The 20788-nt window shown below is 37.2% G+C and overlaps 1 protein-coding gene across 13 annotated transcripts in view; it reads left to right on the forward strand.

The window, feature by feature from the left end:
- LOC129733133 (chondroitin sulfate proteoglycan 4) overlaps window positions 1-20788 on the forward strand; it is a 54914-nt gene that overhangs the window by 1474 nt on the left and 32652 nt on the right. For 11 of the 13 annotated variants that reach the window (XM_055694739.1, XM_055694732.1, XM_055694736.1 and 8 more), the window contains exon 2: window positions 3815-4113. In XM_055694739.1, the coding sequence (XP_055550714.1) occupies window positions 4005-4113 (109 nt within the window). In that variant the 5' untranslated portion in view covers window positions 3815-4004. Of the gene's footprint in view, window positions 1-56; window positions 75-937; window positions 989-3814; window positions 4114-20788 lie in introns of those variants that run through there. The other 2 variants (XM_055694743.1, XM_055694744.1) reach the window with 2 other exon arrangements.

Below are 20788 nucleotides of genomic sequence, written 5' to 3' on the forward strand. Positions count from 1 at the left end.
AGTTTCAACCGGACACGCAAGGCGGGTGTTATATGGAATTATATGAGTTATTATCATATGGAACAGTGCGATGGGTATAACAAAATTTTATTGCAGATAGGATTCACCTACCTGTAGACGAAAATAAAATTTAAAAGTGGCCATTTATCCGAAAAAAAAAACAATTATTACTCTACCAATATATTTGAATATCATTTGGCAATAGTTTTTTCATTTGGCTTCTCGACTTCCTTTCTGTATAAAAATGTTGGTGATTTTTTTTCCAGATACAGTCGTACCTCGATATAAGGCAACTTTATTTTTATTATATCGAAGCACGAAAAAATTTTTTTTTATCGGTGCAAAATTCTTGATGGTAACTCAAAATTGCGCATACACTTATCTTTCTTCTCCTAGCAGTATATATAAACATGTCTTATGTCCCTCTAAGACAATTTTCGTAGACAAACATAACCAGTCACAAAACATTCAAAAAAATGTCAATTTTACCCCGTTTTACGGTACTTATTGGTTTCAAAACTTACTAGAAACATTTATTCGGAGCATTATACACCCTCAGAATAATTGTTGTGTTCTAATTTTATGAAATTAAAAAAAGTGAAATTATATCGAGGTAAAAGTTACGTTATATCGTGGTTGCCTTATATCTAGGTATAACTGTATTTTTTTTCAAATTGTCAAAAAAATGTTTATATACAATCACTACAATCTGACTAGCAATGCCGGCCAATTAGTATCGCATTTTGTCATTGTACAAATTATCTCCTCCTACTGACCTGTACGGATGTGTACGCCTTTCGTAGCAAACTTTATATGCTACCGTATGTGCTGTAGAATTACTCTGCGATACTCCCACGACATCGCAAATTAACTCCAAAATCACATCGGCAGTACTGTAGGTCCTATACTGTTGTGTAGAACCGTTGGTATAAAACAGTACAGCATCGTGTAAACTCTGGCAGTTGGCGTCTTACTACTGACTCACATGGTAAATTTGTTTTTACTATCTTAAGCACTGAAGAGTTAATTCCATGTTTTGAATTTTATAGGAGTTGAATTACATTCCCAACAGGTTTACATTAAATAAAACTTCTAAATGATATATTAGCAGTTTTATTTGGTTTGATCACAACGTAAACTTTATCTCACTTGAAAAAATGTAATTACAAATGTCACAATTAAGCTAAGGTATAATACCTTTTACCAACTCATGAGAACATTTGAAATGAAAAAAAAACAATACCCTCATTCGTATGCTTCTCTGTAGTACGCGAAGTGTTTACTAAGGTTGCCTGGTAGGGTGTCCCAAAAATAATCGATGTTGAAAAAGTCAAGGCACTCAGCCCTAAATTAAAACATAATGTTATTTTTAGCATTTTCGTAGAAAATTTCGAATTTCATAAGGTCGTTTTCAGGTTGCCCAAACGTAATTTATGAAAAAATGACTTTTTTAAGCTACAAACCCACTTTTTGCATTTTTTTCAATTCGATTCCTACATTTTTTCGTTCGATTCCTACATTTTTTGGTACATATTTTTATTTTTGTGGGGTTGTTTCTGAATATTTTACCTAACTAATTTTTAGATAAAACCCTTCAAAACACAAATAAAAAAAAATTTGAGCAAGAACTGAAGTTTTCATTGCAAAGCGGAATTAACCACGAAAATTCACATGAAAAAAAATACTTGATGCCTTATCGAGGAGCTGAGATATTGGCATTTTTCTGAGTGATGGAAAACTATGCATTTTAACAAATATGTTAAATCACTGTTTTATTTTGGGAGATAAAAAATAACAATGTTCAGAAAACAAATGCATTTTTGGATGGCTGATAACTTAGTAGAAGGTTTCAAAATTTGGAAAAATCTGCGAATAAAGTTAGAACGAAAATTATGATTTTTCGTGCCTTCTAAAAGATAGAAACTTGATGTCTTCGGTAAAGTTTCTTGTTGAAAGATAACCTAAAACATTGTCGAAGACACCTTGCGTCTCTCTCGTTCTGATCAAAAAGTAAATTTTTTATCTCACTTATTGGTGGATTGATCACCCTTCTTTCTACATTAAAAGATGCATTTTTGAATATACCGAAGCTTCTCCGAACATACCTCATGGCTATAATCAACATTTGAATCAAAACAAAAACGGCAAAATAAAACACTGTGCAACGGAGATATTGAGCTTTAGTGGCATTTTTGACAAAATGCATAGTTTTCCATCACATGTAAAAACGCCGATATCTCAGCCAACCCCACAAAAATGAAAAAATATATGGAAAAATTTCGGAATCGAACAGATTTGAAAAAAGTGCAAAAGAGTGGTTTTGTAGCTTGAAAAAGTCATTTTTTCATAAATCACGTTTGGGCAACATGAAAACGACCTTTTAGAAAGTCGAAATGTTCTACAAAAATGCTATAAATAACATTATCTTTCAATTCAGGGCTGATCACCTTGACTTTTTCAACACCGATTTTTTTTGGGACAGCCTATTGCCTAGTCGACTTAAGCGTAGTTCAAACATCTGTGAAAGGGATAAGGACTGCAGTAAAAAGTCCACATTTAGACTCCGCCTTTCGTCACGTTCGAATTATCAGATATAAAGGGGCACTGTTCACTATGCGATTGGTTGTGTTTTACTCCTAGAACTCTCGTTAAGGTTTAGCTTTGCAGCGCCAAGCACGCATTATGGAACAAGTGAAAACCACATCGACCTGCAGTATTTTATTGCAATACTTCGTACAGAAGTTAGAAGTATCCAAAGAAAAGATTTATCACGTTCAATAAACCCGCTAGGAATGTCCGTAAATTTATTCAGATGGATCCTCCCCACAAAACGGGTTGGTCTAAACCTGGTAGGAGATATAATAACTCATCGTATTCATTGCATCGCTCAACGAAGCACGAAAGTTCAAGCGTTTTTAGACACACCTTCGCACCTTTGGGATGGTCAGAAATCCCAAAAGTAACGATAGGACCATCTTTCACTGCAAACGTTCCCCCAGGGTTCTAAAAACATTGTGAAATGTGCACCCTTCATTCTCTCAAATTAACGACCGGTTCAGAGGTGTAACAGCAATGGCATTGTATTTTACCTTAACATTGGCATTTAAATTTATTTGTTCAGTAGGGCTTACACTCAGTAGGGTTATATCTAAACTTCAATTTCGCTCCAGACATTATCATGAACTCCAAGGCAGATGCTTTAATGGTTGCGAATTATTTGTTATACCAAAAACTTTAACAATTTTAACCCATAGACAGGTTGAACTGTTGTTAAACTTTATTTAACTTTGAGTAAATGCGCCTTTCCTACGAAACAATTAAAAATCTAAAAACTACACTGCCTCTTAAACGTCGTAACTTTCCGACTGATCCGTATCATAATTCACAAAACTACACATGTTTCATTCGAAGCACCGCTAGAATGCACCTAAGTTTCGGGAGAGAATAACATCCTCTTAGTATGCATGCCTGATGAAACACGCAGCATGGGAACCGCCGAATTGCACCGAAAATGCGTTTGTGTGTATGCAGCGATACATATGCTGCAGCGGCAGCGTGACAGATCGTGCATCACCTCTTCGTGAGCCGCTTCCTCCCGCGCGTTGTTTATTTTGGGGTACGGGCGCGGAATGAGGCGGGTTACGAACAACATAACAAACATGGCGGTGCGGCGTTTAGCCGACTGAGAACAACGATGTTTTGACCGGCGTGCGACAACGGGTGATTAGTGGCGTAAATCGATTAGTAAACAGCGCTCCTAGCGGGCGTGTGCCCAGTTGATAATGCGATGAAGATTAATGGCTCTATTGATTAGTGTGTGTTGTTTGCTGCGAAGAGAAGCTCGATGAAACGATAGAAATATGCTACCGATAAAATGCAAGTGGAAACAGTTCATGGTTAACGAAAACGGTTTAGATATAGAATTTCATTGTAACTATTGGAGCATCATTGTTAATGAGCTAATCATCGGAACTATAAAATCGTGAAAAAATATCGTAACTATAATGCCAAAGTTCAAAGAAACGATTACGCCGAATATGGATAAATTAAATGTACGCCTGCTGGTGATATTCACTTTCTGCCTGGTTCTTACAGTCATTGATGCGGTTAAGGGTATGTATCAAATTGCTTCTTTTTCTTCTATCAAAAACATCTAGGATTAATAATAGAGAATATACAGGTAAACAATAATAACAATTTCAGATAACAACACTGGATAAAATGTTACTTCTGTTTCGACTATTTTCAACTGGAATTTAATTTTGATAATGTTTCATTTTTTTACACAATTAGAAACGAAACTCCAAAAATGCATTCCTTCAGGAAAAAATATATGTATTTTCATGCCACATGGTGAAAGTTTCATTTATCTGTAGCTGGTCATCTCCGGTTTTGATTACACTTTGGTTTTCTATTTTAAATTTTCGATAGAGATATAAATTTATGACATTTATTCATCAGTTGATATCACGGTATGCTTTCACGAGGGAGGCTATTTAATAACGGACAAAACAGTTGAATTCAACACTGGCACAACTCAAAATTTGCAGTTTTGAGTTATTGATGGCAAACGATGCCAAATACTATAATGTTTAATCTCACAAAGACCCATTTTAAAATTCACAATATTTCCAGAAATATAAGTAGATGTGCCTTCATTGCACATATCTAAATTATCCTCAAAAATACCGAAAAATGAGGTTACAACTCTTATAACTTGCTTATTACATGCACATGATAGATCCGAACAAGTTCAACAAAAATGGGAAGGCTTAAAATTGGGATTTTTCACGAAAATGAATTGACACAAATTTTCAAACGCGTTTTTCTCGAAACTTTGAATTTTGAGCTGTGTCAGTATGGAATTCAACTGACGGTATGATGAATGCAACTTAATGAGAAATTAAATGCTAAAACAAATAACACTTGAATCTTGAATGATTGTCGTGTTAAAATCGAACCAGAATTTGGCGAATAGTGAAATAAGTGACCAGCAACAAAATCGAAAAGCCAACTTTACAACTGTACAACTTCTGACCAGAATGTGAAAATTTTGGAATTTGTTGTATTTAATAAACAACTGGGTAACCTGTAAGCTAAATCAGAAATGATCGTCCAATCGGTAGAGCTTTTCTGAAAGAAAAAGCAAAACTATTATTTATTTATTTGGCATTCCGTCATAATGACATGGCCTGATTAACAAAGTTTCTCCCATTTACTCGGTTATTAGCTGCCGCTCTCCAATCGCTGGGACACCGTGTACTCTCTGACAGATCTAGCTCCACTTGGTCTACCTTGCCCCCCGTGCCTCTGGTCGTCTTCTTCCTATCGGATTCGAGGCAAACACCATCTTCGCAGAGTAGTTGTCCGGCATTCTTGCAACATGCCCTGTCCAGCAAATCCGTTCAACTTTAACCACTTTCTAAATACTGGGTTAACCGTAAAGTTGCACGAGCTCATGGTTCATTCTTCGCCTCCATATTCCTCTCTCCTGCATGCCGCAGAAGATCGTCCTTAGTACCCGTCGTTCGAAAACTTCGAGCACTCGCAGGTCCTCGTAGAGCATTGTCCACGTTTCATGTCCGTGAACAGGCCTTTCAATAATCAAAAATGTTTCCTAATTTCTTGGAAGGCCTGTTCACCCGTAGAGAACAACCGGTTTTGTACAGGTTGCACCTCGTTGAAAATCGTAAAAAGCAAAATTATGATAATAATTATAACTGGAAAGCTGAGGAAAATAAAAGAGGTTGTTTATGAGAAACGACTGCTAGGTTACCGTAGAAATTCGATAGCCAAATCTATGTTAATGTGCCGTACTGCATCAAATTTAGAACACTTAAGCTATGATGAAACTTCTTGCACTAAAAAATCAACGAAAAATGAATTTTTTTGTCAATGTTGAAGGTTTAGAATGTTGGATATTTTATTGTTGTTGCAAATAAGTGCTATTTATATAGACTCAATGTTTTGTTTATGAAAGAATTCAGAACTCGGCTATGATTCTAATTCCGAACACTTCAATATAATCACTTATGTCGAATTAGTTTTTACGGCAGGACTATCCCGTCCCGGATTACGCTTTGCAGCTGAAAAAAAAACATAGTTGCAATGGTGTGCGTAATACCAGAGGTAACTGTAACTTTTGTTCTGGTCATTATCGCCATTGTCTTTTATCGCATTTGTGCTACTGTACGAAAAATTTGCCAATTTACTGAAAAATGACAAAATAACAAAATAAAATAAATAAAATTCAACCTGATGTTTGACACGCGAAGAACGATAATCAAAGCAAACCGATTTTGACACATTTTTTTTTTATTTTGACACATACGTGTGTTGGTGACTTCAAAATGGCACTCTGTTTCTTGCGCGGACTGTCCGGGACAGAAAAACTATAGTCCGGGATAGTCCGGAAAATGTAAAAAAAAACAGTGATAGGACAAAGTGTAGTCCGCGGGGTAGCTACACCGCAAAAACGAAAACGACATAAGAGATAGATAGGCAAACCGTTTCAACACTGACTGTCACTTTTTTCAACGCCTGCTTGTTCCCTGGATGTAGTCCTACAGCAATGAGCTATACATCACAGGGTAAAGAACATTCCGAGGAACAAAACGGTGTATAGTAATCATACTTTAGGTTACTCTACCAATAATAATGTGATTTTTATTCTAAAGTGTTCGAAGTTTGAGTCAAAACGGTATTTCTTGCACTAGGTTTGGGAATCAACTCGATTGGGGTTAATCAATTTGATGGTGTTAAGCAGGCTAATACGGATTTCTCCGAAACCGTAAACAAATTGAAAAGATTTTTTAGAAAAATCTATGGAAATCTAAGAATTTTTATAGTATAGTATTTGAAAAAACGTGAGAAAAAAATGCGTTATTTGAAAAACCGACGTAAAATAACTGTGTTATTTGAAAAAATGTCGTAAAAAGTGTAAAAATGTAACTGAGCAAAAAAATACCCTACTATAGTCTGTTATCGTTACTATCACTTACTGTAACTGTTTTACGCGAAAAAACGTGCATAAAAAACCTTATTTGAAAAAAATGACGTGAAAACCCTCTTTATTTGGAAAATTATAGTAAAAAACCTAAATTTATCCACCTAGCGGTCAGACCCAGCCTTTCTCATTCAAACTTTTATTTGTAAAAATAGATTTACATGAACGCTTCAATTTAATAAATGTATATTCACTCTTTAGGTTCTAAAATATTGATGTGGCAATCTATACATGACACATTCTACCGTGACGTTACAACGTTTTGACTATTCTGTTGGCATCATTTTAATTCTAACTTGTATTTTTTTCATGAAACCATTTGATATTATTACAGATTCGGAAAGTAGACAAAATTTCCTTCAAGAATGATGTATAAGATATTTGTTTACTTTGTTTATATTACCTTGGGGAGTAAAAATGTAGCGTGACGTTACAACGCGCGAGAAATTGAGGTGTCGGGACTTTTTTTTACAAAAGTCAAAAACTCTGCTCTGTTTGGAATTTTATAACAATTTCTTCTTCCACGATTTGATAACAAATAATAATCGAACATTATGCCATGTTTAGAGTGCCTATAACTGGTAACATCTATATTTGAGAAGCTTTCATATTTCGTGACGTTACAACGCTCATTTTTCAGCAAGAGGTATTCTCACTCCGTTGTAACGTCACGAAAATATGAATCAGTCGATATCCATTATTTATCACATATTTCTTAGACATTTTCATATGAAATAGTTCAATATCTGATTTTATATATTTCTACTTCTACTTTATGCACTTGGTTTGTGGGGTTATTCATAAATTACGTAACAAATTTACTTTGTCGTTTAATGTTTGGTAGTTAAGAACCAAACTTAAACTTGGAGATTTTCAGTGAAGGAATGTGACTTATGATCAAATCATTTTTTTTCATAAGTGACATATGCATCATAAATATTCTCAAAAGTTGCTTATATGACATTATGTGTAAAACATATTAAATTTATTTTTATTGTAGTTTTTTCACAATGTTAGAGTACGTTAGCAGTTTATTCAGCATTTATATTAAAGTTTACAAATGTGTCCTTAAGTTTACAAATGTGTCCTAAATTCCAATAAATACAAGAAACCTCCAAAAATAATAATTATAACACAAAAATGCCGCTTGTTAGCTTTTTTCGCTCCCGTATTATTTCCTTGATTTTTTCAAACTTACACTACTTATTCAAGAAAATTCGAGTGCATTTTTGCCGCTGAAGATTTTTTCATCTAGACTTGCCCCAAAAATAAATAGCTGGCTTATTCCACGATATGGTGTTGGTCGTTCAAAAATGTTCTTCTCATCGTTAAATGTGGTGATGTCACGTCCCGTAATTGCGATAACCATCACATTCGGAAGATTGGCTTGAGCGATGCGGACGAAGTACCTATTCATTTTATTAATACGGTTACCTTGCGTCAAAAGTTTTTCTCTTAGGGAACATTCGCATGTTACGTAACGCAGAAGTTGACAATTGTCAATTTCCTCCTCACGCAATGCATTTCAATATAATATAATAGAATAATATTAGAATTTTTTAGAATGTAACGTTACTCATGGATGACCCACAGTTTAATAATTAAAAACATTAATCCATTTCACAAAACTTATTCTCTGTTATATGACAAATGTAACGTGAACTAATTTAAACGCATTAAGTATGTTTTTAAACATAGACGAATATTATATAAGGGAAGAAAAAAAAATCGTGACGTTACAACGCAAACTAAACGGTTGTAACTCAAGTTGTATTCAACCTAGTTGCGATCTTTTAGTATCAAATTAAAGGTATTTTTGAGTATTAGGAAAAACAAAATATTATATCTGTTGTCATATTGGCCTAAGATCGTCATATTTGAAATTTCACTTCAAAACCCTTTAGGCATCGAATAAAGCACTTATTTCACAGTCATATAACATAAAAAATGTAATATAAATACATACTCCTGATCATTTGTAACCATTTCAAAAATATGTAACCAAAAACGCTTGTTTTTTGTTTATTTTACTTGAACTTTGCAATTAGTTTTCTACAGTTTCTTAAACACTATAAAATTGAAATTTGCGTTTTTGGAAGGTTCAAACACTATAGAATCTAGGAAAATTATTCGCATTGCTGAAATAAGCATTTCAAAAATTGGTTTGTTGGTGTAGCTTCGCAGAGAATGTGTCACATATGAAAATGCAGTCCGGTCTGTCTGTCTGTCTGATCCATATAGGCTCGAAAACTACCGAACCGATCGACGTGAAAATTTGTAGGTAGGGGTTTTTGGTGCCGATAAAAGTTCCTATGATAGTTTGAGACCTCTCCCTCTTTTGGAAGGGAGGGGTCCCATACAAATGAAACATGAATTTCTGCACAACTCAAGAACAAACCAAGCAAATTAAACCAAATTTGGCATGTGGATGTTTTATGAGGTAACAAACATGTCCATAATAGTTGAACGCCCCTCCCTTTTCTGGAAAGGAGGGGTTCCGTACAAATGAAATACAAATTTCTGCACAACTCGAGTGCTAACCAACTAAATGGAGCCAAATTTGGCAGATGAATGTTTTCAGAGGTAACAAATATGTTCCATAATCGACCTCAGGCAACGTTTTGGATTGTATGATGGCAACTTCCGGTTTCTGGAAAACAGCCAAAAATGGCCGATTTCAACCCAATATAACGATATCCGGATCTAGAATGATACACAGGAGCTAGAATCGACCACAGATAGCATTTTGAATTCTAAGATGGCGACTTCCTTTATTGGGTGCTATTCGATCATTTTCGGCTGTTTCCCAGGAACAGGTGCTTCCAAAAGAGGGAGGGGCGTCGAACCATTATGGACATATTTGTTACTTCTAAAAACATTCAAGCAGAATGATGCTCAGAGGCCAGAAATTATCTTTAACACCATTTTGAAATCCAAGATGGCGACTTCCGGTTTGTGAAAAATAGCCTAAAATAACCAAATACAATTCAGTATGAGTATCTCTGAAACCAGAATGTTGCAATGAGCTAACAATTGACCTCAGGCACCATTTTGAATTGCTAAATGGCAACTTCTAGGAAACAGTCGAAAATGACCGAGTAATACTCAATATGGATAATTCCGTAATCGAGATGATGCATAGAAACCAAACATTGACCCTGGACACCAAAATAACTAAATACCTCCCAATATGGGTATTTCCGGTGTCAGATTGATGCCAGAGAATCTGCTGAAAATGATCGAATTCCAGCGAATATGAATATATTCAGAATTAAGGCGATGTACAGAAGCCAAAAGTCGAGGATGTTGTTATTTCGATAAAACCAACCATTTCAAACGATTTGTTATTTGGCTTTGATCATATCCTATGGCCGATTCGTCGTGCATTTGCAGACTTTGAACACATCGCAAGGAATCAATGAACTTGGAACGTTCAAATAGTACGATACCACATTTAAATTATGTTGAGGCCACATATATCGATCAAAGCAGGTATAGTATTAAATAGTCCTTGAATTTCTCTTCTTTCCATAATTTTTGAGCCACATATCAAATTGTTATGAAGTTTGTTATTTGTAAGTTCGAGAGATGACTCGTTCGTATGACACTAGTTATGTTCAAATAAGTCATGTTATCTTTGAGATAATAGACATTCGTTGTTTTATTAACAATTCAATACATAACGGTTGCTTAAGTTCAATTATAATCAAATGAAATGGGAACGTATAGGGCAGCCAAACTTTGAAACCACGTGTTCAATCATAATTCATCAGTTAACCCTCAGCCTGCTCATCTGATAATAATATTGATCAAATCGGTTGTGTAGTTTCTGCGATAATGAAGTTTCGTGATTTTCACATTTCGGTACATTACAGACGAAGTTACAGTTCGATTAGAGTTAAATTCAATAGGGTGTTATGAGGCAGCTAGACTTATTAATTGACACTAATTTTGTGGTAATCGGGTCAGCCATCTCTGAGAAAAGTGAGTGAGTCCAAGTAGTCTTCGGAATATGTTCCTTTTCATAGCTGGATTTAACATTTTTAAACATAACAGGCAAAGTAATAATTCGATTGCAAAACAAATCAATAGGGTCTTATGGGGCAACTAGACCTTCCATTTGACACTGACTTTAAGAAAATCGGTCCAGCCATCTTTGAGAAACATGAGTGAGATTAAACAGTCTTCAGAACACGTTTCTTTCCATAACTTTTGAACCACAACTTCAATCTTAATAAAATTCAAAAGTTAAGGGTTTTTTAGGTAGCCCGTTAATTTGAAACCAATTTTGTTCAAATCGGTTGTGAAGTTTTTGAGATGATGATGTTTCATGATTTTTACATTTTGATACATAACCTCTAAACTAAAAATCCGATTACAATAAAATTTAATAGGGTCTTATGGGACAAAAAGACCTTTTATTTGCAATTAATTTCATGACAATCGATCCAGCCATCTCTGAGAAAAGTAAGTGAGAGTAAAAATCTGCACATACACACACATACCCACACACACACATAAAGAAAATGATCAGCTCGTCGAGCTGAGTCGAGTGATGTATGCCTTTCGGCTCTTTGGAGCACTTTTATATCTTCGGTTTTGCAAGTGATTGCTATACCTTTCTAGGAGAAAGGCAAAACCTAAATTAATCCACCTAGCGGTCAGACCCAGCCTTTCTCATTTAAACTTATTATTTGTAAAAATAGATTTACATGAACGCTTCAATTCAGTAAATGTATATTCACTCTTTAGGTTCTAAAAAATTGATGCTGTAATCTATAAATATAAAAATGCAGTCCGGTCTGTCTGTCTGTTTGATCCATATAGGCTTGAAAACTACCGAACCGATCGACGTGAAAATTTGTATGTAGGGGTTTTTGGTGCCGATAAAGGTTCTTATGATAGTTTGAGACCCCTCCCTCTTCTGGAAGGGAGGAGTCCCATACAAATGAAACATAAATTTCTACACAACTCAAGAACAAACCAAGCAAGTGAAACCGAATTTGGCATGTGGATGTTTTAAGGGGTGGTCCCCGTGGTTCTGTGGTTAGCAATGTCGGTCGGCTAACTCTCCCACACGGTTGTGATATCGGGTTCGATTCCCGATCGAGTCAAGGAACTTTTCGAGCTGGAAATTTTCTCGACTCAGTACTGGGGCACGGTGTATCGTTGTACTTATTCTACATATGCAAAATGTGCCAAAAACAATATCGATAACGAATTCTCTCAACTATAATCTAGTTGGTCGAGACCGCTATTAGCCCCAAGGCTAAGCGTGCGATATTGTTTATTGTTTAATGTTTTGCCTTTCTCCTAGAAAGGTATAGCAATCACTGGAAAAACCAAAGGTATAAAAGTGGTCCCAATGGCCGAATGTCATATACCACTCGACCCCTTTCGACGAACTGAGCATTTTCTGTATGTATGTATGTATGTGTGTATGTGTGTGTGTGTATGTATGTATGTGCAACTTTTTTTTCTTACTCACTTTTGCGCCATAGGTTGCTATTGAATTTCATTGTAATCGGATTTTTAGTTTAGAGGTTATGTATCAAAATGTAAAAATCACGAAACATCAATATCTCAGAAACCACACAACCGATTTTAATAGAATTGATTTCAAATGATCGGGCTGTCTCCAGAACCCTTAACTTTTGAATTTCGTTATGATTGAACATATGGTTCAAAAGTTATGTAAAGAAAAGTTATCCTGAGGTTGTTTAAACTCAGTCATTTTTCTCAGAGATGGCTGAACCGATTTTCACAAAATTAGTGTCAAATGAAAGGTCTAGTTGCCCCATAAGTTGCTATTAAATTTCATTGCAATCGGATTGTAACTTTGTCCGTTGTTCATGAAAATGTGAAATCACATAATGAAAGTAAACATATTGACTTCCTCCTAACGATCACTGGCTAATTAAAAGGTAGAAAAGTGATCCAAATGGCCGAATGTCATATACTACTCGACTCAGTTAGACGAATCGAGCATTTTCTGCATAAAAGCAGGTAACGGTGTATATGTTTGTGTGTGGGTGTGTACGTGTGTAAGTGCACCTTTTTTCGCACTCACTATTCTCAGAGATGGTCTGACCGAACAGATTTCAATGAAATTAATTGCAAATGAAAGGTCTAGTTGCCCTATAAGACCCTATTGAATTTTATTGTAATCTGATTTCTAGTTTAGAGGTTATGTATCAAAGTGTAAAAATCACGAAACATCAATATCTCAGAAACCACACATCTGATTTGATTAAAATTAGTTTCAAATGAACGGGCTACCTTAAAAACCCTTAACTTTTGAATTTTATGAAGATTGAACATATGGTTCAGAAGTTATGGAAAGAAACGTGTTCTGGAGACTATTTATTCTCACTCATGTTTCTCAGAGATGGCTGGCCCGATTTTTATAAAATTAGTGTCATATGAAAGGTCTTGTTGCCCCATTAGACTCTAATGATTTTTTTTACAAACGGATTATTACTTTGCCTGTTATGTTTAAAAATGTGAAATCCAGCTATGAAAAGAAACATATTCCAAGACAACTTACTTGGACTCAATCATATTTCTCAGAGATGGCTAACCCGATTTCCACAGAATTAATATCAAATAAAAGGTCTACCTGCCTAATAACACCCTATTGAATTTTGCAGTAATCGGACTGTAACTTCGTCTGTAATGTACCGAAATGTGAAAATCACGAAACTTCATTATCTTAGAAACTACACAACCGATTTGAACAATATTGATATCAGATGAACGGGCTAGTAAAGGGTTAACTGATGAATTATGATTGAACACGTGGTTTCAAAGTTTGGCTGCCCCATACGTTACCTTTTCATTTGCTTGTAATCAAACTTAAGCAAGCGTTATGTTTTAATTTGTAAAACAACGAAAGTCTATTATCTCAAGTATTACACGACTTATTTGAACATAACTAGTGTCATACAAATGAGCCATCTCTCAAACTTACAAATAACAAACTTCATAACAATTTGATATGCTGTTTAAAAGTTTTAGAAAGAAAAGAAATTCAAAGACTATTCAACACTTTACCTGCTTCGATCAATATATATGGCCTCAACATGATTTAAATGTGGTATCGTATTATCTGAACGTTCCCGGCATCGCCTGTGATTAAATTGTTCGAAATTAGGAGTAATTGCTTTTATTTCGCTATTTCTTAAGTACTAACATTACGTCAAATTTCATATTTTATACTTTAATTACAACAGCAATATTTTAGAACCCAAAGAGTGGATAAACATTTATTGGATTTAAGCATTCATGTAAATCTATTTTTACAAATAATAAGTTTGAATGAGAAAGGCTGAGTCTGACCGCTAGGTGGATTAATTTAGGTTTTTAGAAGTAACAAATATGTGCATAATGGTTTGACACCCCTCCCTCTTCTATAAGTGAGGGGTCCCATACAAATGAAACACAAATTTCGCACAGCTCAATAACAAATCAAGAAAATACAAATCTGTCCATAGTGGTGCACAAATTTCTGCACATCTCGCGAACTAATCAACTAAATGACACCATATTTGGTAGGTGAATGTTTTAGTGGTAACAAATATGTTCCATAATCGACCTCAGGCAATTTTGAAGTAGAATACTTCTCTCAGGAAGTTCGGCTACATAGGGATGTGAAATGAAAATCTAAAACCTAAAAAAGTGAAAAATATGTCCAATTTCAAATGCTAATAAATCGGTTAGTATTCGATGGATTTCTTTCGTTCTTGCAGCAATAGATTGGAAAATCTACTAAGATTCTTCCCAAAAGAAGATAATTGTAATTTTATTATTCACACTATTGTACTATTGAAAATAGTCAAGCCTTGTCAAAACGAAAAATTCGACCTCTGATTGGTCGTTTTATGCTTGCTTCCCAAGCACGGTCGACAGGATCATATACCTTGCAATTGAAAACATGCTATTTGGCCTATATAAGAGCCTGTTTCAGCCGGAGCCGCTCATAATAGTTCTAGACAGTGACAACAGCAGTCGTCCTTCCTTAGCAGCAGCACTAGCCCTGTGGTTGGTCATCACGTCTCAGGAGCAGCGCGGTTCTCCTCAGCGTGTGTCGCCAGACTGCCATTACTCCCCCCGTGTTGGGGCAGCATGAAGATTGCCATCAGGAAATCCAATTTTGAACATCAAAATGCCTCTTCCAAGGCAAATAAACAAGTCATTGAAAGTTAATAATTTTTGTCAACGCAAGCAAGCATTCTGTGTTGCATCCTAGCAATTTAAATTTGTCGCACCCGTCTAATTTACTGAATGTGAAATGGCTTCCACAGTGCATGTTGTCGGTGTATCTTAATTCCCCCAATGTTAGGGCAGCTCAAAGGTTGTAATAAGCAACCGATTTTGAACCGCAAAATGCTTTTTTTTCAAGGCAAATAAATAAGTAATTGAAGGTTATTAATTTTCAGGCATCAACACAAGCAGACATTCTGTGCGGGATGCAATCAAATTCTGTTGTAGTTGTCTAATTTTTACCTCATTGAGTTAACCCCCCAATGTTGGGACAGTGCAAAGGCTGTGATCGCCATAACCGATTTTGAATAACAAACTGCCTTGTTAGAACGCATTCACAAAAGCAGTTAGTTCGACTATGCAGAGCTAATATGGAGTCGATTCAATCAATCAGCATTAACAGAATTTCGTCGTCTCCCAGCTGCCAAATTGCAACATGATGCAACACGCAACAGCGAGCAAACGAAATCGCTTGGTGTTACAAACCGCAATAAGATACGGGTTAAAACCGTTGCGTGTGTGAGAGCACCATCGGTGTTTATTCGCTGGATACAAAAATCAAATGCGAATTGTGGGATAATTCGTCTAAAGAACATAAGGAAATGGTAAACCTGAACTGAAAGGCGTAGCCTATTACGTAGCACTCTTCGGCTATAAAAGAGTGTTTTTGGGAAAACTAGCTACATTCATTAGTCGGAAGGTGAGCTGGATGGACCGTCCACAACGTTGACAGCAGCAGATATCAGCACTCAGCGGTAACAGAATACATCAGCGGGTTGCGCCTGTGGCTGCCTTCAAATTAAACAAATCACTTGCCCTGTGGTTGGTCACCACGTCTCAGGCCTCTGCCTGAGAACGAACGCCAACGCGAGCGATCGGGCGAGATTTTTGCAGTACAACAGCCGGCACTTCATCTAATGGAAAAGTTGGATCATTTTGTTCAGAAGAATATTACTGTCGGTAATATTACAGAGCTGCGATTGCATTATATCCGATATGGAATTGAACAATTGTTCTTTTGAGAACAAGTAAAACACTTAATTTGAAGAGTTAATAGTTTTGGGTACCAGTAGCAGTATGGTAACAGCCTCAGCGGTAAGTGCAGCCGGTACTTCCATGAGGCGGATGTTATAAGGAAGTAAATGGAAGCGGCATGGCGAAACAGTTCAGGTGTGCTTAGACGCGCGTCATTTTTCGTTGTTAATATTATTCCCCACATGAAACGAAGCGCTTTCGTACGATAGCGGCGGTATTAGCGGTAGATGCATTTGCCAACACTTACTCCAGTAAAGCCGTGTCTAATTTTCAATATGAAAACACCTTTCTATTGTGTTGGCCGTGCACATTAGGCCTCTGCCAGGCTAAACGCGAAAAGCGGCGTGAACCGTTTCGCCCGGCCGTAGGTTAATGTGCAGCCGTGAGTAGAGCTGTGTAAAAGTATTCTACTTCAACCTCGCGGTCGTGGCTTTGCACACAACCCTCCTGTGATTTTTTTTTTCTGAAAAACAGCTGAAAATGACCAAATACCACCCAATATGAGTGTTTCTTTAACCAGTATGACGTTCAATCCAGAAATTGTCTCCAAATGCCATTATGTAATCCAAAATGGCAACTTCCGGTTTCGGAAAAACAGCGGAAAACGACCAAATACCACCCAATATGGGTATTTCCGAAATCGGAATGATGCACTGGAACCACAAATCGACTTCAGACAACATTTTGAATTGTAAGATTGCAACTTCCAATTTCTGAAAAACAGCCTGAAGTGGACGATTCCCATTAAATATGAGTATCTGCGGTACCAGAAAGATGCACAGAAGCTAAAAATTGATCACAGACACAATCCTGAATTTTAAGATGGTGGCTTCCGATGTCTGGCAAACATCCGGAAATGACCAAATAGCATTCAATATGAATGTTTTCGGAAACAGAATAACTCCCAGATAATAGAAATTGATTTCACAGGCAATTTTAAAGTCCAAATTCACGACTTTCGGTTTCTGAAAAACAGCCCAAAGTGACCAAATACCCCTCAACATGAGTATCTCCGGAGCCAGAATGTTGCAAGAAGCTAAAAATTGACCTCAGACACCATCATGAGTTGCAGGATGACAACTTCTGGTTTCTGGTTGGAGAAACACCCATATTTTGTTTATTTCACTTCAATTATTAAATATTGGGTGTAATTCGATCATTTTCGGCTGTTTCCCAGGAACCGGAGGTCGCCAACCTAAAATCCAAAATTTGGTCTGTGGTCGATTTCAGCTGCTGTGTATCATTCTAGATCCGGAGATACTCATGTTAGACGGAAATCGGAAATTTTTGGCAGAAAAAACAGCCAAAAATGGCCGAGTTTAAGTAGTCTACGGAATATGTTCCTTTTCATAACTGAATTTCACATTTTTAAACATAACAGGCAAAGTAACAGTCCGATTGCAAAACAAATCAATAGGGTCTCATGGGGCAACTAGACCTTCCATTTGACACTGATTTTATGAAGATCGGTTCAGCCATCTCTGAGAAACATGAGTGAGATTGAACAGTCTTCAAAACACGTTTCTTTTCATAACTTTTGAACCATATGTCCAATCTTTATGAAATTCAAAAGTTAAGGGTTTTTCAGGTAGCCCGTTCATTTGAAACCAATTTTGTTCAAATCGGTTGTGTAGTTTTTGAGATAATGATGTTTCATGATTTTTACATTTTGATACATAACCTCTAAATTAAAAATCCGATTATAATGAAATTTATTAGAGTCTTATGGGGCAACTAGACCTTTCATTTGCAATTAATTTCATGAAAATAGGTCCAGCCATCTCTGAGAAAAGTGAGTGAGAATAAAAATTTGCACATACACACACACATACACACTATATATTTACTCTATAATATTTACTATAATATTTACTTAGCCACGAGTCCTCTTACGTTCGCTTACGTTGCTTTGCATGCACCGCTGGCGGTCGAAGAGTGGATTGACCCAGCCGAATAAGTCTATTGACCTTTTGCGTCACTGGGAGAGTTTCCTTTTTCTCCCTATCCTCGGGGATGGGATACTGGATGCTGGGTGGAAGATGCACGCTTGAAGAAGATGACCTTGCCGAAACTGCAACCTTCGGGCTTTTAGCGTGGGCAATGATCCTCGCGAGACAGGTTCCGGTAACGAAGTTACCGTGGACGGTTGATCTGAGGAATCCCAATGCTTGATCGTTCACTCTAAGTTGATTAGCGAAAGAGGTAGGAGCGATCTGCACAGTACAGATCCGCGCGAAGTTTGAGACAGGTGGCTCAAAAAAACCAGTGAAACTCTTCATTTAATTTACTAAGGACAGTTCCTTTCCCCAGATAGACCCGTAAATAGATAAAGGCAGGTTCCATTCAGAGTGGATGTGCGTAAAAAATTGTAGTGTGCAAAGTGTGCATAAAGGTAAGAAGCGTAATCTTGCCCAAAGGCGGTAGATAATGAAACGACACGTGCTGGCCACCTTTTTCTTCCATTAGAATTGCCACCGCTCATCGGTTGCGACATCACGGATACCCCCGCGGCTTTCCTGCACAACACGATTCCGAACACGAGCATCGTCAAACGTTTATGCCTATACGGAACAGGCCGAAAGACCAGTAATCGGCACCATCACCCTTGATGATTCACTGATCGAGGCGCACGCTGTGCGCTGCCAGGCAGCAGCAGACGTTCGAGGAGAACAATAGGCTAGACGGATAGAGTGGAGACACCCGATTTCGACCCAACGTAGCACTGGTAGCGTGCCGATAGGATATCGGTGAAAGGACCCGCGTGGTACGAAGCAGAACGACGCAGCAGCAGTAACCAGGTATGGCGGCTACACCACTGTAAGCCGACCCACCCTCATGAAACCCGGTAAAGAGTGAGTACTCCCATCTAATTTTTGTCCATGCGCATGCGACTAAGCTAGGGCCGTGACCACAAGCCGAATCTAGAGAAGATTTACCCCCGCCGCACACTTGCCCCTTTGACGACAGCAGAATTGCACACTGTAGAAGATAGGGAATAAATCGGGAAAGGAATGAGTTAGGATAAGAAATGACTAGGCCTAGTGAAGCGAAATTGTAAACCAAAACCATTGTAATAAAATGCTGAAACGTGATAGAAGGTACCAAATCTCACTGGAATAAAACGCAGTAGTTATACGGCAGAAAACGGCGGTTCTTATGAAAAGCGATAGACTGTTCTAGTAGATGGGTTAAGGTTTTTCACTGGTTCGGGGTTTCGTGTAGTTTCGCTGTTTTTTTTTTTGGTATTATTTTACTGGGGCGGCTGGCTCCGAAACCAGCCCGGAAAGCTCCCGAATCCACTCTGGTCAATTTTAGTTCTGCGAGACTGGATTGGGCCAGTGATGAAAATTAACCCTCTGCCGTTCTGTTTTTGCGAGGTCGAGTACCGCGGATAAAGGTACCAGGTGGGAGCGTAGGCAAAGTATCTGACGCATTTAGCGGAGTAGAGCAGGGCATTTAAGGTCAGCGGACAGCTTCCCTTCCCGTAACGGGATAAAAAAGAACCTCCCCTTGGAAGGTCTCAGGCTGGGCAATCACATCTCGGCGGGTGGTCTCTCTTAGGAGAGTGGCGCATTTAAGCCACCCGCTTATCATCGGGAAGCGATTCGGCCGACCAGTTACAACATACACACACACATACATACAGAAAATGCTCAGCTCGTCGAGCTGAGTCGATTGATATATGCCATTCGGCCCTTTGGAGCACTTTCATATCTTCGGTTTTGCAAGTGATTGCTATACCTTTCTAGGAGAAAGGCAAAAACGAGTAAAAAACACCTAACTGTATTTCAGTTTGCTATCCCCGGGAAAAAATATTTAAAAAAAATTTCTCGCGATTCGATCACATTTAAAAAATATGGTTGTTAGTGAGAATAAAATAATATACTTCCGCCGTTTGATTACATTATTCGATTGATTGATTTCTTTTGAAGGGACTTTAACCCCAAACGGTCATTCGTCCCTAGTACATTAGTCGTCAAAAGCGCAACGCTCTAGGGCAATAGAGCTAAAAAATAGTTCCTCTCAAAAGATCATAGCATTTAACCTGAAGCAAAGCCTTGGTGCTACATTCCGATTCGGAACTCGACCTTCTGTTTAATTATACAGTAAGGTCTTTTTTACACGGTTTTTTACGCGAGTTGCTTTTCTTAATTATTCAAAAACGGTACAAGGTATCGACTTCATTTCAATCACGTTTTCCGTTTCAGGCCACTAGGTACCATATATCAGTTTTCAAAAAAAATCACAATTTTTAGTGTAAATACTGAAAACTTAAAATATTGAATTTTAGTCTCTAGGTTGACCACTATCATATTCAAACGAGTATAAAACATTTTAAAACGGGTTTCTTCGTTATATTCGCAACTCAAAAAAGTCTTTTTTAACGCGATCCCATATAAATTTGGAACGCATCCCTCGTGTGAAAAAAGACCTTACTGTACACAGACTTCGCAGCCAACTGTTGTAGTGTACACGACAATTGCG

The sequence above is a fragment of the Wyeomyia smithii genome, chromosome 3, assembly GCF_029784165.1.
Source record: "Wyeomyia smithii strain HCP4-BCI-WySm-NY-G18 chromosome 3, ASM2978416v1, whole genome shotgun sequence".
Taxonomy (NCBI): domain Eukaryota; kingdom Metazoa; phylum Arthropoda; class Insecta; order Diptera; family Culicidae; genus Wyeomyia; species Wyeomyia smithii.